The following is a 23,509-nucleotide window of genomic DNA, read 5'->3' as shown; positions in this document are numbered from 1 at the left end:
CACAAACTCATTTTCTTTAAAAAATTCAATTTTATCGAAATATGGTAAAAGCTAAACAGATTTATAGTGCATTTAAAAAATAAATGATTGTTTAATTGTAAAAAAAATAATGCTTAGAGAACACTGGAAGAAGAAAATGTTTTAAGAAAGCAGAGCATATTTTATAAAGCACTTTTAAAACAATTTAAAGAAGCTTTTTTAAGACTAAACTGTTTTACTTATTTAATTACTTATTTAAAAATCAACAGTCAATTCAATTATAGGGCAGGACATACAAAAAAGGATTCAGTCTAAAAATTAGATTTTATCTATTTATTAAGTTCAATTGACATTAACAAAATCAAACGCCTACAAAATTACAGCAAGAGAAAATCCAAAAATTTTTATGATCACGTTTTAAGGTATACTACAAGGCTTTTCAATGAATTCCTGCGCTCTAGGAATACATTTGGTTTCAAATAAACCTCATTTGAAACTAATTAATCTACAAATATCCTTCATAAAACTTTTACAAAATAAGTGCTAGACTAAATAGTATTTACATTGTTAGTGGGCTAACGCGTGACTAATTGTGATATGTTTTTAATATATGTGTTAAATTTTTTACATTTTTTGAACCCACAACTTTGTTTCTAATATATCCCTTTGATTTAGTTTATGTTTGTTGTATCAGAGAGACAGTATTTTTTAACGATGATATGGTAACATTTGGGCAATATGAAATAATATGTAATATTGTTCAAATGATTATGAAATATTAAGTAACTGATGTATAATACATAAAAAATCTTATCTGGCGGCACTGGAGGTATCCGATGCTTGCGTAAACAATTTGGAGATTACATATTACGATTTATGAACAGTCAGTTTGTATTTGTTTAATAATTACGCGATTAAAAAGTAGTTATGTTAGATAAGAGGCATGCAAACTTGTCGTCTCATGATGAGTAACTCTCAAATTGATCGAGATTTTCATAACAAAGGATGACTTAACTTGTTAACAATTCCCAAACATCGAAATTAGCGGTTTTTTGCTCAGCACTATTCACAAATTTCTGTTGGTATAGTTTTGTATTCTTCTTGGTATGAGTACGCTCATTCTATCTATAAATCTGAAGTGCCTGCACCAAATAAAAACGAAACATCCCTATCCATAATTTTTTATGAGTAAATATTTTGTGGGGTTACTTATGTACTCTTATTAAAGTTATTTTATAAATATAAGACACCTGTTTTTGTATTCATTTATTATAACGATTAGAATGTTGCCTTTAGTATTTTAAATTATGATTTTTACTTTTAACTGGCCCCACGTTGGGCTCCAACATTTTATTTGTAGGAATTTATATGTGAATAAAAAATAAATTTTTGATTCTCTTATATTGACTTTTTTTAGAGACCTATAATTCAGACGCGAGTTCTATTCATGGAAATAAACCTTTTATTTTACTGAAGTTGAATTTTACTAAAATTTACTACATTAACATTTTTTATTTTACTGTGATTTCACCAACAGAATATATAGTTATTATTTTGATTTTCGTTCATCTAAACTTGTCAAAAACAGTTAATCTTCTGTCAAGAAGGCCTTGCAATTGTATTAGTAAAACGTCGATACATAAAATTTTACATAAGCACACACCAGGACATCCTAATCGCATACAATTACACCAAGAGTTACTAAAAGTAGACTTTCAGCAGAGACTGGAGTTTTGTTAGTGGGCACTTGAGATGTTAAATCAAGATGATGATTTTTTTAAACAGGTAATGTTCTCCAATACTTTTGTTTGTCAAACCATTTTTTAAACATGCCAGTAAATATTGACACTGTCACTCCCAGGCCTGATAAAATGTGAGAAAAAATTGGTTTTGCAAGGCCTTCTTGACACTGTTACATAGCTTATTTTTCGGACTTTAGAAAATAACCTGATTTTTCTGGAAAACTGTTAAAGACAAGTATGGACAACCTTTTACCAGTCGAAAGGGCATTCAATTTTGCATTTACCCATGACAATTAATATGGGGCATTCCATTTGAAAAAAGTTTTTCAACTACTAAGATTATTAAATGTAGTTCTCAGTATTTCCAAATCCAGATGACAAGATAGAATAATTTATGCTAAAACGAACTGTGAAAACTGCAGGTTTCTAGCTCTTACTGTTTAGACCCTATCTCTCATTTAGAGAGCTGAAATTGTGATTTTTTTTCAAAAACAACTGATTATCTCGAAAACGGTAAGTTTTAAACACCATGTACATTTAATAAACCCTGCCTAATATTAACCAAGGAAAAAAACCGCAATAATATACAGGGTGTTCCATTGAAAATAACAAAGTTATGTAGCGCCCACGCGAAATGGAACACCCTGTAAAACAAAAAATATTTTCTTTACCTGGCCCATGATTCCAGACAACTTTTATTAAGACCATTTTTTTAATAAATTTTACAGTTACAGAGTTACAGAAAAATTCTTCTTAGGTGGAACACGCTGTACATATAAAACATTTTTTTATAAAATTTAAAATAACGGAGCTATGGAAGAATCCGCCTTAGGTTAAACACCCGGTATAATACATGTTGAAGTTTTATAAAGACAGTCGAAAAATCTCTTTATTAAATAATACGTCTCATATTCGGAGTCGTAGAAACTAAACTAAACAAATAGATATTATTTTTTAGATTAAAGTTTTATTTAATTAACATTAAGTAATTGCAGCAAAGCTTAGTAAGTGACACATCTCTAATTAATAAATTAGACTGTGGAGCAATGTTCCAAAGCATCAGACGCAATTCATCTGATAACGTCGTCGATGTCACATGTGTCCCCACGATGGCATATTAATTGTTTCAAGATTACCACCGACTGCACAATTCAGTTACTACGGGTCGAAGCGAACATTCACACGAAAAAAATCACAAACCAAAAACAAACACGCTTGACTGATCCGTTACATCATCGATTTAGGTCAACTTCCGACGTTGCAGGACCTAAATGTTTGATTGGCGTCACCTTATTTGTTTATTGGGTGACCCAAAGATCGGTACAATAAAAATCGGAAGATGCTCAGTCTCAGTGACTCGGGCGTTTTCCAGAAAATCACGACTTTTCCTACATGACATACATCGATCGTTATGAAACGGTACGAAAATAATCGGACAACTATTATTAGGTGCAATAATATGGCTTCTGGCTGTTTTGGTTAAACAAAATCAAAATCTATTTTCGACATGGGGGTGTGGCTGGTCTTATTAAGGCGAGTGTTGTTTGCAGCCAGGAAGTTGAGACCTCCTCCAGATCGACATATTTTCGACGACAGTCACTCGACAAATATTTTTTCATTATTATACGGAGTGTGAAAGAGACAGTTCCTTATAGTTTGTACATAGAATGTAAGAGAATATTTAAAATAAGGTAGGTACATGGATAGGCAGCGGACACGCTGCTCCAACACTGGTCACCACACTTCCCTGATTTCAGTAGAAAGCGTACTCTGTGAGTATTTATAATGTTTTATGTTACACTCTAGATCTAGATCATTGACTATCTGAAGGCAACCCTCAGTAAGATTTTACACTTTTTCTGTAAAAAATTCACTCAAACTGCAAGTTTACAAAACGATATACATAATATGTACATTTACGACACCTAAATTTTTAATAAATCTATACATTATTATGTTCTAAAATTTCTACAAAGAACACGATATTTACGAATTTATATTTTCTCAAGTCAGTAACACAAATATACATATATATTACGCAATTTTTGAANAACTTCGAAGTTTTGTGTTAAATTTTAAATACTGATAAAATTCGCACTAGCTAAATTAGATAAAATATTAGAATTGATGAACACATTGTATGATTTCTTCTGTTAGGTATATTGTATGATCTATTATATTGTATTGTATTGTATTGTATTGTATTGTATTGTATTACATTATATTGTATTATATAAATAATCTTCATAGATTTATTCATTCACGTGAAGATTTGTTCTATCGATGATGATTTTGCTTTGGTTCCTACCTCAAGATGAAATTTAAGGTGGAATATTTAAACTGTTTCAAGGATAATGACCACTTCTGTTACAATATGTAAAATAGGTCTTAAATAATAAACTACAATCCTAACGCCTACGCGTAAAAATCAGACAAAGTAGAGCACAGTTAATAATGATGTCTCTTACTCTTCGATAACGTTAAATGAACATTTACATAAATCCCAGCATTTATTTTTCATCTACAAACATTACATTTACGTTGCTAGAATACTATCCTACGTTACTACGCTGCAAATTAAGCTAAACATATGGTGCACTAGACCGATAGCAGAATTCTCTACAAACACATACTAATACGTGATTAATATAATTGATTAAACCGCTATTATTCCTATAATTACATTAAATACGGTAATGATCATGGAATATATTTTAAAATGTAACAATACAATTTTGATAAGTTAAGTTTACCTACATTTTAAAATTTTGTAAACTTATAATCAACCAATATTTATATAAACTTTTACTTGCTTTTACCTGAGAAAGGTATGTGTATAGTGTATTTTGTCACTCCTAAAAAAATAATAATTGATTACACCAACTATTGGGCTAAAAGCATCAGCTAAGGGTTGTTTTTATGAAACCATTTTTGCTTAAACGAAAATCTCACTACAAAAGAAAATACCAAATACAAATGTAACTATAATAGCTTCACTTTAAGTTAATTTAATTTATTAAAAATTTAAATTTATGTTTTCTTCACACTGGTTTGTCTTTAAATCTAGTTTATTCTCATCTAAACTTAGATAAAAATTACATTTTATGAATCTATTTGCAAAAATAAAATGAATATTTACCTATGAGATGATATTAAAAATGTAATTCATCTGTCAAATTTTACATTTTGACAATGCAATTCGCACAAGGACAGGGTACTTATAAATACGACCCTATTAGGTATACATTACTGAAAAGACAGTAAAATGTATTTGTCTCAACTTAACCCACTTCGATCTTCTTTAGATCGAATGAATCATAGGAACCGTTAAAAATCTTGACTCACAGGCGTATGTAATAAAACTGAGAAGTTATTCAACACATCGCCAACTTACGTTATTTAACATTTACCTTTAAATTTCATGGAACTGTTATTAAACAAGTAAAGTCTTTGGGTTTGCCGATGTTTTAGTTATTACGAGTGTATGAAAAGGCTGCTGAAGATTTCCATATATGTACCCGGTAATTAACAAATTTTTATCTTTTAGGATGTTGTGGTATATTACTACTATATACTAGTATTTTATCAGATGTGGGGTTTTAAAAACCACAACATTAATAAAATTTACGTCAAACTGATAAAAAGTATATGTATGTACCTGCGTTTGATATTACGAAATTTATGGAATTTCAATAATTTCGATTTCATTTTTAGGAACTTCAAATATCTTGAATAACAATATCAAAATATTTATTTATTTACGTATTCATTACCACTATCAACTCCCAGCATTCTTTTCGCTATATTTTCTTTATTCAAAACTGATTCTTCAACGTAGCCTTCCGCCACAGTGCTCGATCACCATCCTCCGTGTTTTTAAAACAAGTGAGGTCGCCACCGCCTCCAACTAAAAGGGTAGCAGACGTTCCTCGTAATGCGTGTCCACTGTACGAAAGTTGTCCAGCTTCAAAAATTTTGCCACTTCTTGCGAGACGGCACTGATTTTATAAATACCGACCACCATTCGATGACACTTTCCACTAACATATCTGAGAAATAATAAACGTTCTACCAATCTGGGTGGATGTAAAGTAACATGTAACGGTACACTACAATTACATTTAGTACCTGCCCCAATAAATGTATTTTGCTTTCTGGGAATTTACGAGCCATATAAATTATACTTTGAATTATCCGAGGTTATCCCAAATAAATGTATTTAGCAAATGAGATTAGAATAAGTAGGCTATAAAACATAAATTCGTTGTTGTTTATTAGGGTACATAAGCACAAACCGAGTAGGCAATGACCCGGATAAGTGTTAATTAGGATAGGGTAATAAAAGTAGATACCTGGGGACAAGGATACAACCGAAAACATTTCGAGGCACGAACCAGAAGTCTTGAAGCCTAGTTTCTAGGGATTTCGGTTGGAGAAAAACTACCATGTTTTATTGGGATTAAAAGCGTTTTTTTTGTCTCGCAATTTTGCATCCGCTTGGCTCGCCACAAAAGTAACACTTTTACTCCTAGTATAACAATACATATACTATTTTTTCGAGTAGTTGTTTTCCGCAGTATCGGCAGTTGGAATATTGTTTGACTTTATTTGAATTTTGAATTAAAAAAAAATGAGTAAAAGCTTGAAGATTGTATACGTTCCACAACATAAAACGAATTTATGATGGAAGATGGAAAAGTGTTGGGCGCCTATTTTTTTAAGAACAAAGGTAGTGTCATTTACATATGCAAAAAGAAAACAATTACATCAACGAATAAGACGCTAAATTTAAAAGTACCTGAAAAGAAATAATTCATTAATTTTTAAAAATGCTCTGATTTATTGTCCGAAATTGGCACGCGTCAGCACTTCTTCTAATTCAAAAGCTTGTTAACGCATCATTTTAATTCACTTGTTAACGACTCCGAACTGAGTTACAGATCGTAAAGTGTAGTGGTTAATAAATCACTTTCCAGCTGGTTGTTGTGAATGAATCCGTTTGAGGAAAACACCACTCGCGACGTTTCGCATTAACCTCCCACGGAATTGTTAACTTATGAAGATAGGGTCTCCCGGCAAGTAATATTTTGTTTATAAATAAGTGTGAGTGGTTGTCTGTCCACGAGCGGACCAAGTGTCACCAACGTGGAAGACAGTATCGGGTTTAAGGGGAAGGAGATGAGTAACAGTTCCCTGCTTCCACAATATGTACACTGAAAGAAATGCGCTTTAATATTTGTTTGAATTCTAAACGGTTTTGCAAGGATATTGTATACTACGAGCCCAGGCTAATAATAGTTGGGCCAGGCATAATTTTGCCACTAATATATTTCAATAAAAGTACTAACACTCTCAAAACTATTTTATTAAAGAGAAATATTGGCAACAGGAACATAATGTTTCTTTTATGGAATAACCCTTTAGCAGTCCAGATCTCATGTCAATACAAACATTGTGGCATAAAATGAAAAAAGAGTTGCGCAAACATCCAGCTTGTTCAGTTAACGATCTATGCAAGAAATTTGGAATAGTGCGCCTTCTAAAGAGTGCGCTAAACTAGTAAATACAATTCCTGCCAGAATAAAGATGTTATTCTTAATAAAGGGTATGTAAATTTTGATGAAACGGCCGAACTATCCTGAACCGCCAATCTTAATGTTTTTTATTAACAAACTAGGTATTGGCACATCAGTACGTGGTAATATTTAATCGTATTTAAGTTAAAAGTTTATACTTTGTTTCTATTACCAATATTTTTGTTTTGAGAGTTTTATTACTTTTATTTAAATATATTAGTAGTAAAACTATACCTGGCGAACTATTATGAGCCTGGGCTATTGTATACTATGGATATAATAAAAACATAAAAGTTGTATATTTCTTATAAAAGATTTAATATGTGGTGGACACACGATTAAAGAACTTCCTTCCCTAAAAAAATATAATATTGAGGCGAAAGGAACTATCAAATTTTTACCTCGAAGTAACTAAAACAATTATATACCTATTCAAGTGCAAAACATTATGAAAGTAACATTTCCATATTATTATCCCAAAAAAAAATTTTTCTAGAATCTATCGAAAGTTTTGAGCCCCAAATATTATTGGATTACACCATTCTAATACCCATTAAATGGTTAGTAAAAAATAACACAGCCACACAAAAAAAAAGTTGTGTACCTTTCATGCGACATAGGTTATATCAGAATTGAGTTATCCCATCACAGAAATTTCCTAACCTCAAAAAACAGGTCAAAAATAGCAGAAATTCACGAAAGAGTGCTAGGAAAAATACAATTTTTTTTCTATATTCAAATGTTATATTGTTAAAACCACACCGAACGTGAATCCGCGGTCGGAATTGGTATATTTTTTCCTAACCTCAAAAAAACGGTCAGGTCAGATATCACGAATTTTCAAAAAAATAACAGATTCGCGCCAAAATTAGTACACGGGGGTTTTCAGGGTCGCTGATCACGGATCCGAGGTCAATTTTGCAAAAATCAAGAAGGCGGATCCAAGATGGCCGACCAAATTTTCAAAAACTAACACATTCGCGCCAAATTTGGTGTACGAGCGTTTTCGGGGTCACTGATTACGAATCCGAAATCAGATTTACAAAATTCGTTTTTAACAATTTAATCAATTACCTAAGTACTTTATTACCTGATATTAGACAGAAAACCCGTGAATATATCTCTTACGGAAATAAGAACAAGATATAGCCGAAAAAAGGAGGTTAAACATGATTGGGTACTCAGGTTATAAAGTAAACAAAAATATTACAAAATGAATTTCGCAATTCTAACCTCGAATTCGTAATCAGCGACCCCGAAAACTCTCGTGTACCAAATTTGTCGCGAATCTGTTATTTTTGAAAATTTGTGTTTTTTGAGGTTAGAAAAATCCTGTGATGTGATAGCTCAATTCTGACTGCGGATAATTTTTTTTTATGTGACTTATCCAAAATAAAATGAAATGTTTAAATAAATAATTAATAGAGAAGCATATACCAGATATGTTTACATTCTCAAATAATGCAATCATTTAGAGAAACATCCCATATTATTGTTGATCATGTAAAAAATAGCTGCTACAAACAGATCTTTTTGTTTACACATTTTACATTAAAAAAATTAGAAATAAATTAAAATTAGCGCAAATTTTTTTTGAGAATGTCCATCAATTCATCAGCTTAGAAATAATAAAATAATCATTTCAAGCTACAATAGTATCTTAGTAGAACATTTTAATTTGTCACAATCGCGGGTAATATAGAAAGAAAAATTGTATGTATTAACATTAACTGTTATGCTGAAATTTGGCCTTGTCAGACATGGACAGTGTTTATCACGTGTTGGAGAGCATATAGTAGAAGATATAGAATTCAAAACGCAATCGATACTCCTTATTGCAAATTGAAATGTTTGGGAATTCTGTAATCGATAAAAAATAATTTCCGGCGACAACAGAAAGACGTTCTATATCCGTCTTTAGTCCAGGCCTTAAATTATTATTATTATAAAGTACAGCAGAGAAAATTTTTCTTTGAAAGTATATCTGCAGATCATGAAGTTTTTGTTGTCTAGAAAAAGTTCAGCTCTAATACCGACTTTGTGCAAGGTTTGCCGCAAAAACCTTATTTGGTTGATCACTGTCATCAATTAAAAAGCGAAATAAAGTATCATTTGCAGCTAGGAATTTAATTTTCGCGATATCCTTGATAATTCATCGCACTTCAAATCGTATAAGTTTGGTATACGAATTTCTAATTGTTTATTTGTAGGAACAATTTTGTTGATATTACTTAATTGAAAATTTCTAAGAATTGGAACTGCGTTGATAAAAGTACTTCGAAAAACTGTAAAAGATTGTAAATATTAGCAATGTCCAATATTTAATCTAAAACATGTCTAAAAAAAAACGTTTAAAGGTACTAAATTACCTAGTTTACAAATTATTGTTAATATATTGTCTTCCTTCTGTAACTTCCTTTATCTTTAGTTAACAGAAATTTTTTACCAGAAATGATAAATATTTATTTTAATGAGCAATTCTCGTGTGAAGTCCTTGGTTTTCATGTTATTTCCAACAAGATAAAACATGATTTACAAGTGGTAGTTTTTTTTATATAAAAGATGTATTTTCTGATCAGGTAATTCCTCTTTGTAAAATGTTAACAGTGAACAAATTTATTATTCGCAAGCTTTAAATAAATTAAAAACATGCCAGTAATTATGATTGAAGTTATGACTTCACGATTAATGTTGCTGCATAAATAAGTATATTTCACATCAAAATTTTAAGGCATCGTCAAAAAAATGAGCTCCAATTGTAGTCTTTTTTGGAAAGGCTATTTTAATTTTGACTATTTTTTTTTTTTTTTCATTACAGGTTTATTAATGTTAAAATAACGATATTGGTTGAAATTTTCGTTTTCAGCATAAGCAAAGGATAATAAATGTTTTTCTTTGAAATTTTAAACATCATTTAGGGTATGTCAGCTATAATAGCACCCTCTCCTTTGCTGTTAACTGAAATTATAATAAAAAATTGTATCTTAGAGTTATTAATGAGGAATGCACCTATAATAAAAACAATCATCAAAATCGTAACCATTTTTAGTGGTGTCTTAACATATTAATAAATAGTTGATTACAAATAATAGTAGCACTGTGTATTATAAAAAAATTGGTGTGAGTGAAAAACTGAGTACTTTCAGTCAAATATATGTACCCGTTATATAAATTGTCCAGATGAATTCGTATTTGATACATTTGCACCTAAATCAGAGTAGATGTCATCATTATTGAGTGACCCCACCCCATTCTATGGTTGTCGTGCGTTGTCTTTGCCTATTCCCATCGTCCCCATTAGGTCATCTCGTGGCGTGGTGTATGGCATGTAGTGCTGGATAATTGTGTTTAAATGCAGCAGTTTTATTACAATATTACAATATTTGGTTAAATTAACGGATAGTTAGATTGTTACCTATATCAGATACCTATATAACAGATATGTGTAGAAACCACTGCGGCAGCTTAGTAGTTATTTTAATACAATGATATTTAAGGTGGTATATCGGGCTCCGAGGGAAGTGAGGAGAGCAGGGGGGTCCTATGCTTTTATGCTTTTCTTATGGGACTAACACCCGTTGCTAATTAACAACATAAAAATATCATATTTAAGTAGTTTTAAATTATATTTAATGAACGCATAAAGACTATGTAGATGTGGCAACAGCGCTAATAATTGACTAGCAATTGTACACACTGCGAACCTACATACCTCGGACATCGTAGATATTGCGCGCCAAATTCGGGTAAAGATGCGTACACGTTCAAAAATGTATTGTGTGTAAACTATGTACAATATAATTATTATATATAGCAAATATATCGTTTTATCCTCGCGAAGATTTGTATCCTTTATTTAAAATCCGTAAATCATGTGAACTGTAAAACAACGAGAATTATGTTAATTTAGTTCTAAAGAAATGAAATGATACTCGCGTCTATCTCTCGTTCAAGTCGAAGAAAATGTTGGATGCAATTTTGAAGGTTCTGTGATAGAAATTACATTATTACTCACTGTTCGTGTTTCGTGTTTTTAATCTCTATTTTAGTAATGTTACAAAAGTTTTGCAACTATAATTTGCTGAAAAATATTTATGTTCCTTTGTTATTCCGTACAAATGCTTTTATCTCAAATATTACTAATTATATTAATTGAGTAAAGAAAACTTTATGTAACCCTAAATATTGCTCGCTAATGATTACGATGTATTTATAAACCATTAAATATATTAAAAGGATTTATCAACTGTATTTTTTATTCCAATAAATATATCACAGTTTCCTAGTCTTTTTTAATTAATCTAGTTTTTTAAAAACAATACAAAAAATCATCTGTTGTGGATAATTTATTGTTTATAACAATGTACATGGAATTTAGAAAAAATGTATATGTTTGAAATCAATTTCGTTTTTATCAAGTCTTTCAAATGTATTTCCTCCTTGCTGTCAGCTGATTGCGACGTTGCCACATTAATCCTCAAGTCAGACAGAAATGCAATTATTGGTTTCTGTTTCTAATTAATACAGCTGTTCAAAACTTAGTTTTACATCAAAAATAAGATAATACTATCTATGGAAAAGTTTTGTTTCACAATTTCTACATCTTTTTCTCAGTTATGGGCAAAAAAGAGCCGCACCGTCCATTTTTGCCATATGAACCTATGTTAAAATGAACAACTTTCAACAACAATATCTCAAAATCTAGATTCAAAAAAAATTGCAAAAAATATGACGCACAGAGGGAGCACTGGCTAATACGCTATATAAATTTCAGGATTTAAAGAAAATATAAACCAAGTCTGAGTAAAAAATTACTCAATAATAGTTAAATTTAGAGAAAAAAAATCAACTCTTAATTGGTTTTAGGTTTTACATACATAGAATATAGTCAAAAGTCAATCACCTGCAGTTAGCAGAAACTCAGATTCGAGTAAAATTTGCTCAATTCTGTTGTAATAGTTTCACTCATAACATTTTAGTCGAACTCAATCGGGTGTGGACAGAAAATTGAATGAAATATTGTTTACAATGCATTTGGATAAAATATCAAATCTTAAGCGTTGTTTTGAATCTGATTTTATATTCATATGTCAATCATATATTACAATTATTACTACATTTATATCTTAAATGACTCACAGAAAATAAAATTTAAATTTTCAAATAACCTATTGTTAAGGTCGATGGATCACATCACCAGGAGAAAGCTGAGATGTACATCTATTAGATAATCGGAATATTCTCATTCCTTATTAAAATTCAATAATAAAACCGAAGATTTACCTTGAATATTAAATATTTTAATTATTCCCGTTTCAATGGATATTTCAGACAGTCTGTGTAGTGTAAATCCTGGTTTATGCGTCTTTGTGTGAAACAAGTACTTTGACAACTTGCCCCATAAAGAACTCCAACGCAATATTAAAATAATGCGCTGCATGCACAACAAAAGCCCGGAACAAAGCTCGGAACTTTATTAATATGGAAGCTAGAGCTCACGCATGAAGTAACGGTAATCAAAAAAGTATTTGAATAATAATTCTTAGAATCCCCTCATATTTGGCCGAGCGTAGACTATTTCCATCAAAGTTTTGACAGTTATGTTATCATAAACTACAAATAATCAAGAATTATTATTACTGTAGTAGGTATTCTTTATCTTTTATACAGTGAACCTAGAAAACGAAATACTTTGGTTTTTAAATGATATTTTTGTTTATATAAAACAGAGAAAGAACAAACCTTATTTACTGTGTGCTTCATCAATTCTTGTTCGATATATTTATAAATGTCTACGACTAGTTCATTCTTATTCCAAATACAGGAAAATATTAAAGAAGATATACCTAATCTGTTGTTTAATTTTTTTTCTTCATAAAAGGCAAGGTTGAGTCTAGGAAAGAGAACTTAAAATACAACTTCATTATAATAAAATACTTTATATTTATGTCTTCAGTTAAGTACACAAAGTAGTATAAAGAAAAAAATAAATAAATAAGTAAATAAACTTAACCCTAATAATACTGAGATATATACATTGGTCCTACAAAAATATACATAATACTTATAGGTCCTTAGATGTCAATGCATTCATCTAGATAAATAAATAGTCCGCACATACACAACATATACTAATTCATACGCCATTACACGCGATCTCCTTGGGACTCGTCGGGAGTATCCTGAAATTATCTTCACAGTCCTTGTTAAACACGTCGTCGTCCTCCGGCAAAATCTTGCAGTTCGTCAGCATGTCCAGGATATCATCGTTGTCATTAGTCGTGACTTCATTCTCTTCGTCCGAATCAGCCACGAGAATAGGAGTAGCGCCGTCGTGGAGGTTTGACTTGCTCTTGGATCTCTTGTACATCTCTTTGGACACGCTCCTGGTGAAGGAGAACCTCTTGGACTTCTGCCTTGTGAGCGGAGGGCGGACGAATTCTTTCCTCGTGGGTAACGCTCCCAAGAGGGCCGAGGCGTGTTCTGAGATGACCCTCCATGCGTACTCTATGTCCTCGTGTTTGGCGTTTTCAGCTGTTACGCAGAACCTTATTATGTATTTGTCCTTGACCATGGAGGGGATCATGTGTAGCTTCCCGGAAGCGTTTATTGTGGCCAATAGATTCTGGTTTATCGTGTCGGGGGCTAGGAGTCTGAAGCAAACAAGACCTAATTTTACGTCGTTCACGACTTCGAACCTGTTGTCTTTTTTAACTAAGGATTCGAAGTGTTTTGCCAGTTTGATATGGTTTCTGATATATTTCTGAAGACCTGACAAGCCGTACTTCCTAATCACGAACCAAAGTTTGAGGGATCTGAACCTTCTGCTCAGGGGGATTCCCCAGTGTCTATAATCTATCGCTTCATCCGAGTTGGCGTGCTGCAAGTACAAGGGATCTACTACAAGGGCGCGAGTTAACCTCATCCTGCAGCGTACCCAAAGGCAAGAACAGTCAAAGTTAACCAACAGCCACTTGTTGGCGTTGGTGTTGAAGGAATCTGCATACTCTATTCCTCTGAGGTAGTGTTTGAGTTCTGGACAAATAAACGCATTTCCAGCGTACGCAGCGTCGACATGCAACCAAGTGCAGGGTTCCGCCTTGCAGACTGGCCCGATCTCTTGGAGATTGTCGAAGGAACAGCTAGAGGTGGATCCTAAGATCGTGGAGACGAAGAAGGGCACTAACCCGTTGGCTTTGTCTTTTTCCATCGCGTCCACTAACGTTTCTCTCCTCATACTGCCGTTCTCATCGGGGTCGAGGATCCTCAACTTAACTAACAATATCTTAGCTGCTTTCTCAACGCAAGAATGGGCTTCTCTGGAGCAGTAACCTACTAGTTTGGGGAGGAACACGTTGTCTTCCACGTGAGGCTTGTTGCGCTTCAAATATTGAATGGCCTGGTTCCTCGCAGCTAGCATACTGACCAGCACGCACTCACTGGCTGAGGTCTGGATGACGCCGCCACCCCTGCTGCCTTTTGACGAGGTGATGAAATCATTGGGCAGGCCGATGGCTTTTCCTAACCAGTCCATGACGATGGTCTCGAGTTCTGTGCATGCGGGACTAGCGGCCTGAAACAAAAACACTGATTATTAATAACCGTAGTTGGAAACAAACAATGAAGCTGTGATGGATAGGAATACATTTCAAATTCGGATTCAAGAGAGGATCGTAGGTGTAAGCAAATATGAAGGGCGGGTAATTTGTGAATATTTCTAGTTGATATGTGAATTAATATGAGTGGATTTTTGGTAAACAAGACAATTACAGTTTGAAAGAGAATAATTTGCGTTATTCTGATTCGAAAATTACCTAATTCTCGGTAGGGTTCACGGTAGAGCGTCAGCCAAGTTGGCATTGAGGTAATTAACGCTAATTTGGTTATTGTTATGATAAAAGGAGACTAGTTGGTAGTTCCCAGAGTGTGAGTTATTTGTTGTCCATAAATTTTAATAATATAAATATTCCCATAATATATCTCTTTTTAATATTGTTTGTAATTCTATTTTAAAGTGGAAATAACATGTAATAAATTAAATAATTTGCGGTATGTTTTATCAAAATGTTATAAATAGTTTTATATGTCCTGGAGTAACTCGTGAATTGTGTAATGCAAATATTTATTTAATACATGTTGTTTTATGGATTTTTTCTGTTAAAATTTTGCGCTGAGAAGAATATCGTGAGCTCAGCAATATAAAATAAAGATATAGTTTAATTATCATAAATAGTATATTTTATGGAAAATATGCATAATGATTTTACATTTTAATGTAATTAGAATTATTATAAAAAAAGAAAATGTTACAAATTTGTTTATATCCATATTTTTAGATATTTTATTATTTTATAAAAATGACCTCTGTTTTTTTTTATAAATAATAATAAATAAATATACTATTTAATTAATAATACTAATAATTCAAGTTTAAATTCTGAATTTTTGAAGTAACGTAGTTTTAGATTAAGTAAGGATTACAAATATTTTATTTTCAAACTATTTATGCTTCCAAAATTTGTCAAAATAACCTGACTAACAACTTAGTCACAGGACAAAAAATTTTGGTAAAAATAGAACTCTTAAAAACTGTAATTTACTGCATGTCGAAATAAAAATAAAAATACCCACCCATGAGAATCCAATACATCCAATGGCATCGGAGAGCATGTCCGCCAAAATTGAAGGGTACGAATTTCCACTGGGAAAATAAGCGTGAAACCTGGGGTGCTGCCAGTGTGTTACTCCGGGCATAATTTTTTTATCCACATCTTCCATGATGTTATCCCATTCTTCCGGTTCCACAGGAGCCTCGCTGGGGATGAGCTTCCTCAGGTAACCCGGTTCCACATCGGGGGTCACTCTGTGGTTGTTTAAGTTCGTCATGTACTCGCAGATGTAGTCCACCATCTCCTTGCCACGCGTCCGGAACTCTTCCACGTCCATGTCTTTCAATATTTCGAACTGAGTTTAAGTGATAACGATATGCGTTTTTATTTTTAGCGTTTTATGTGTCGCGCAATCTTATTCGTCACCGCGTATCCCGCGCTTTTCGCTGTTCGCGTTTCGACTGATGTCAGGCAGGTACCTACAAACTACTTTTATATAAAAACGCCTGGTGGGGGAGGTGCTGGAGATTACGCTCTTGGGATATTTCGAATTACTGCAACGCCGTGCCGATACGGTAATTATTTATTGTGGTAAGCAAAAAGAGATCGCGCCTTTTCAAAAAGTAATTTCTGTTTTCAATTACTCACCATCAGGGGCTGCTTCTTTAGCTGTCACATTGGAAAGAAATTAGCTCTTGTTGTTTTACTATAAAGTGTCTGAATCTGCGTCTAATTAGGTTTATTTTTTGAAAAATTTTCTAAACAACTTCCGGTTCTAATAAAAACTTGTGCTTATATTTTAGGAGAATATTTTTCAGGCAAAAATAAGCAAAATAGTTTACACAAACCTTAGCACCGTTTTTAAGATACAGTTCTTCTTTTTTTAAATTGCTTTTTGTACATTTTAAGTCTTAAACAATCTGGAGGGTTGGTATTTATCTGCATTCTAGCAAATGGGATATGAAACTTCATATTTTGTCTAGTACTTTTATATTGAAATAAAATAAGTACATTTCAAATGTAAACAGATACGGTAAGGTTAAAATTCTTAATTTTTTTAACATTTCTTTACATGAATAATAATTAGGAACTCACTTTAATAACTTTTTTTGTACAACAAAAACCTGAGAAGAAAATCTAGAATTTTGCCAGAAACAGACACCATACCTGAGACGAGATTCAACTTGTGTATGGTATAACGAATCAAGATGTTTAATAGTAAAAAAATACCTCAAATTATGAAATATATAGGTTCGAGGGAAGAGCTTGCTTGTTAAAATTTGATAGTAAATATGCCATTTCAAATTTCTATCTATATGAAGACCTAAAAATTTCACAGTATCATCACCAGTCCTTAAAGCAGTAAAATTTGACATGCTACAATTCCTTTGTGGGGTAAAATCGTAGAATGTTTGTTTTATTAGTAATAAAATATGAATGATTTTCTAAAGACATCTGAAAAATAGTACAGTTTGTTTCGAAGTTCGACTCGAACTAATTAAGGAATCAGCATAGATAGTAACACCTGTATTTAATGAAATAGTATCAAAGTCGTTTATATAAATTTAAAAAAATACTGGGTCTAGTACTGGACCTTGTGGTACACCCTTCCGTACAGGAAGAACGAACACCTAGCTTTAATAATACCTTCTTTAGCACTTACAAAATCGTGATAGTGACTTTTATGCCTACGACTTTTTTTTAAATACTAATGCATGAGCTTTTTTAGTCACATATTTTAAGAATCAAATAATAATTCGAAGGATTATCTTTTTGTAGCTTACCTGAACCTAGGTGATGATTAGAAAAACATTGTAAATATTATAAACTGAACTGATGACTTGTTATATTTTATGGGCATTTTTCCTTTGCTATATTACTCAAATAGACCAGTGCTTAAGCCTTCAAAAATGGTAAAAAGTGAAAAAAAAAATATAGTAGGATGAAACCCATTGGAAAAGGAAGAGAATATAACAGAAATTAAAAGAAAAATAATTTACGGGCGATCTGAGGTCGGGAAGGGGAAGGGGGTGAGTTTTTAAGGGTAAAAAACGGTTTATCTTATTTCCGGAAAAACTACAAGTCTTATGGAAAAAAGTTAAATGGCAAAGTTGTAGGTAATAAAAAGATTTACAACATTTGTATTTACACTTTTTTCACATAACCTCAAAATTTATGTGAAAAATTCAAATAACCAAGTTTTTGGTTTTTTATTTTTATTTCTTACAAAAAAATTTTTTTTTTCACGAAATTTGGTGAAAACTTACCTATTTATGTCCCAAACACGCTGTAATTTTTTTGATTTGAAATATTTATTTTTTCACCTTATTTTTACTTAATATCGAAAAAGCACCCTAATTTTCAATCGAAAATTCTCACGTCAAAATATCTGCTTTTTTAAAAACGTCGGTGGGCTTTTTCTTCGTTGAAATCTCTACTTTCTGATGGTGTAAAAAAAATATACATTACTATGGTAAGTTTTCTCAGGAAATGCAAAGAAACGAAAGAAGATTCTACAACTTTCTCAAAATATTGTAGATGTCTTATTAAATATTAACTTTATTAACTTATTTGGTTGTTAATTATAATAGTATATTTCGACTTGTAATTTTTTTGTTTATCAATGTAACATGGAATCTTACGTTTTTCGAGTAATTAAAGTGTAAATTTTAATAAATAGCTCAAAATTGTACATAATGATTAGAAAAAAATTTTCGGATTCTAGTTCGTTTCTTTGCATTTCCTGAGAAAACTTACCATAGTAATGTATATATTTTTTTACACCATCAGAAAGTAGAGATTTCAACGAAGAAAAAGCCCACCGACGTTTTTAAAAAAGCAGATATTTTGACGTGAGAATTTTCGATTGAAAATTAGGGTGCTTTTTCGATATTAAGTAAAAATAAGGTGAAAAAATAAATATTTCAAATCAAAAAAATTACAGCGTGTTTGGGACATAAATAGGTAAGTTTTCACCAAATTTCGTGAAAAAAAAAATTTGTTTGTAAAAGATAAAAATAAAAAACCAAAAACTTGGTTATTTGAATTTTTCACATAAATTTTGAGGTTATGTGAAAAAAGTGTAAATACAAAAGTTGTAGATCTTTTTATTACCTACAACTTTGCCATTTAACTTTTTTCCATAAGACTTGTAGTTTTTCTGGAAATCAAGGGAAACCGTTTTTTACCCTTAAAAACTCACCCCCTTCCCCTTCCCGACCTCAGATCGCCCGTAAATTATTTTTCCTTTCATTTCTGTTATATTCTCTTTCTTTTCCAATGGGTTTCATCCTACTATAATTTTTTTTGGTTTCAAAAATTATCGACCCTAGTCTAAAATGGTTATCTTTCCAATTGATATTGTGACTGCAAAATTTCGATTATAGTTTGTTATGTAATATGCAAATAAAATGCCATATAACAGCAGATTAACCTTTAAAACATCTGCTAGAGAATAGTTTTAATTTATTAATAATTATTATCTTAATTTTTGCTACAGTTTTCCATGTTTTTAAATAAAATATCTAGGTATTGCCTAAGAATTGCATCATTGTATCATCTATGCGTGTTTGTTTGTTTTTTATTTATTTTAGATATAGATATAGATACTGGGTAGCTACTGAAATAATTACATTATTCAAACTTCAGACATTTAAAGAAATAATGACTTAAAAATTACAGTTTGGCAAGGTGTGACATCATTTGGTTACGATACCATTTAGATATATTATTTAAATCATTTTGCTTATCAGCAAACAGTATATTCGTGTAGATATGGCCAGAATCCTAAACAAAACTCCTGGTTCCTTAAATATTCATCGAACGTGCAGCTTCCCACGAATAAAGATTTATATTAGTCTAAAAGCCGATATGTTTACTTCGTATTTTTAACTTTTTGGAAATGATTGGATAGTGACTCCTCCAAATTTATAAATGTTAATAGACTCGACGCTCGTGTACAGAAAATGTTGATTTATCTTCATTTCTAGATAAAGTTCAAACAGAATATTTTTTATTTACTTTACTAATTATCAGTTTATTTAATCTTAAAATATTTCTAAAGATAAACTATACTGCAGAAATTTCATATTCACTTTTGGTGATGTAATTTTATGGTGGACGATTTTGCACATTATGTTGGTGTTACAAAAACTTGTTAATAAGTTAGATGCTATATATCACTGCGGATAACAACGTGATTGTAGTTAAACAAATTTAATTATATTATTCCCGCTATTTCACAAAGTAAAATCACTTCAAAATGGAATGATTCATTTTGTTTGCGTCAATTCCTTCTGTCACCGTAACTAATTTGAAAATTAAACAATCCAAGAACTACTTTGATACAGTAAATTGTATTTGATGTTCCGCCTTCAAAGTCGATGGAAATTCACAAAGATTTTATTCATTTCTTCGAGTAAAAGCAGTTTTACCGCAACAGATGGGCGTCCGATAATTTTAATACGGATCAGTATTTATTTTAAAAATAAACTGATAACCATACTTAGACTTAGATCCTAAGTAAATACACTTTGGAGTCATTTTTAAGAAATCTGTATTAATCTTTCTATCGTATATTACGATAATTATCTTCACGAGTCAATTTTCATTAGTAGAATTGTAAAAGCAAATCGATATTCACTGCTACAGAAAAATGTTTTCAATTGGTTCAATGGTTTTGCCTTTTTTTTGTTGTCATAATTGAATTTTAAGATATCGTTGATACTTACCCTAATTTGGGTTAAAGAAAATAGCATCAACCCATGTATTGTTTATTTTATTTCCGTTGTATCAGCTGTCCGTCTACATTCTTTAAATGAAGTCAACTATTTGTTATCATTCTGTGGTACTAAGGGGATTTATGTGATAATAAACTTATTATGTTTCCAATTATCATTAGTTGGTTTCCCAGTTTTAAATATTGTAAGAAATAACCTCACTGTTAAAAATAAAAATCACTCACTCAAATGCTGTATTGTGTATCGGAATAAAGCATTCTTTTGTTGAAAATTGTAATTCAAATAATCAATTATGCTTATTTCAGTTGATTACGTGTGCTTTTTGATAAAAATGGCAATACTACAACTAGCATCATTTGGAATTGGGTATCACATCGATTTAAGTTGATTTACATTTGTTTATAATTTTTTATTGAAAACTTCTATAAAACCGTTTGCAGGAACTGCCAAAATTAAAAAAATTGCAACTCTGGTTTCTAGACGCGAAAGATATTTTATTATCCTTAAATTTTAAAATTAAAAAAAAGAGATAAAGGAGTTACAGGGTATCGAAAAAATAAATAACATATTATTTAATATCTATCGACTACTTCGAGCTAATTTCGTGAAATTTCGTATCCGGTGGTTTTTTGGGATGAAAAATTCTAATTTATCGACGATTTCGTTACATCTTCTAGAGGGCGCCACAAGCGACCATTGGGACGCATTTAAACTGCCAAAACTTTTTTGTGCCACGGTGTATGTCACTTTGGACTGGAAAAATCTTTTCCTCAAGCTTTTTTGCTTAAAAAATGTATACATTGCTAATATCTCCAAAGCCAACTGTTTTCAAAAAAAGGCATTTGAATTTGTAAATGCATAAAAACTTGTATAAATTGTATTATTGTCATAGGGCAATCCCCACCCTACTTTAATGAGAATATTACAGGATTATAAATACAGAATTATTTCGATTCGTCATATTTCAGTTCCATATCAGACTGTTGGAATCTTTCTCTCTAAATCAATTGTACGTTATACCCTAAATTAAATTACTTTAACAGCGATCACGGCGGACAACTTGTCAACATTTCTATTTAAGTGACAGTAACGAATGACGTAATAAAGTGTTGTGATTTCCATTAGGTAAAAGGATTTGGCATTTCACAGTTGACTAAGACAATAAAATTCACAGAACTAATGTAGTAATAAGAGAATGAAAAATAATCTAAATAATTTACGTTGAAAAAATCTTCGTTAAGGCAAAAAGTGAATCACTTCCGCAACCAAATTTGATTTGCAGGCTGTTTTATGCTTTTAAACAGGATACAATACTGGAACAATGTTCAGTAATAGTGATCCAAAATTGTTTTCATGCCAAGAAAGGAGGATACAAGTGTTAAAGGTACAACATTAATATATTTTTTACTCAAAATTCGACAGAAAAATAATTGAAATTGAAGGAACAAAAATTTATAATTAACAGTCGAGCTAGAGACACAAATTAACAGATATTCAATCGGTTTTAGAAAATCACTTGTTGGTTAAAGGTGACTGAACCAAAAATTAACCCTGGACTATTACTCATGGGCAGCCCATTTCGTGTCATGATGCAACCACAGCCAGCATGTTCCCCAAATGTAACGTTAAATGGTCTTTGTAGAGATCAGAAGAGGTTCCTAGAATGCACTAAGTCAGATTTTTAAGAAAGCCTTTGTCACGGCATCCTCAAACATTATAGTCCATTTAGAGAATTCCTGGTAAAGCCATTGTACAGTCTGGTGGTGCTAAAAAATTGGTTACGCAATGTTAAAAAGCTTTATGTTTGAAGAGCATGATGCATCTGGAAAAACTACCAAATATTTCTACATTTCTTCCAAATCTAAATGGCCAACAATTACAAAATTAGATTTCTGGTAAACCACTGAACAAAGAACAGTTAGAACAGGAAGAATATATTAAGTTTGACACGGAAGTGGAACTGGCACACAAAGACATGCAGAATTCAATGTTTTATAAAATATTTCACAATACATTGAACCGGAATTTGATGACAATAATTTTCTGTTGCCTATGCGTTCTATTTTTGGTACTTCCTATATTATGAACCATAATTGGACAGTACTAAGACGAAATTTCGCGTTTATTACCAATAAAGTTTGGCCACAAAAACGTATTTTATATTACCTCGACTAAATTATAAATAGACGTGCCTCCAAATAATCAAATCCATTAAATCTGCGAAAATGCGCAAATGAAATATCCATTATATACCCCACGTGCATGCCTGTTAAGCTTTTTTTACGAATAACGTGAACGTAAGAATTATTTTTTATACTTCTATTTACTCGCATGCTATACAAGAGCATACTGTATCGAGGATTGGTTTCAACAACATCTAATGAGTCAGTTGACTTTTTTAAAAGGACACCGAGAATGGTTGAATGAGATCAAAGTGCCGACAACCAAGTGAAACTGCTAGTTTACATATGCTGTGATTTTGGACAAAATCGCGTTTATTTTAATCGTTTAATAATGGCTTTTATTCATGATATAATTTTTATCTACGAAAGAACGCATTTTATAAATGTGTAGAAGGGAAAAGGAGATTAATATACACCAAAAGAAGCCGGATAGTGATTTGATCAGCTCCCACACGGTATAACCTTTTAATGCTTAATCCTACTTTAATCTCATTATATAATTGATTACATATTGACAAATGACACGTGCTTATTGGGTGTTGAATATTTATTAAAACATGCAAAATAAACGATGTAGAAAATTTCGATGTAGATATTTCACGTATTGTAGTATAATGTAGGAGTAAAAATTAAGTTGGAACACTATTGCATTATTGTGATGATAATAATTTTAATCATACT

The 23,509-nt window shown here is 31.6% G+C and overlaps 1 protein-coding gene across 1 annotated transcript; it reads right to left on the bottom strand.

Annotated features, from left to right (window-relative positions):
• Nucleotides 1–13,226: 13,226 nt before the first annotated feature.
• LOC108904230 (tyrosine decarboxylase) lies at nt 13,227–16,355 on the bottom strand. Its single transcript, XM_018706696.1, has 2 exons — nt 15,929–16,355; nt 13,227–14,870 (listed from the first exon to the last, which is right to left on the bottom strand). The coding sequence occupies exons 1-2, from the start codon at nt 16,241–16,243 to the stop codon at nt 13,434–13,436; spliced, it is 1,752 nt and encodes a 583-aa protein (XP_018562212.1). The 5' UTR covers nt 16,244–16,355; the 3' UTR covers nt 13,227–13,433.
• Between the last annotated feature and the right edge of the window lie 7,154 nt (nt 16,356–23,509).

This window comes from Anoplophora glabripennis, unplaced genomic scaffold, assembly GCF_000390285.2.
Source record: "Anoplophora glabripennis isolate ALB-LARVAE unplaced genomic scaffold, Agla_2.0 scaffold46, whole genome shotgun sequence".
Taxonomy (NCBI): domain Eukaryota; kingdom Metazoa; phylum Arthropoda; class Insecta; order Coleoptera; family Cerambycidae; genus Anoplophora; species Anoplophora glabripennis.
This window is presented reverse-complemented; position numbering and strand designations above follow the sequence as displayed.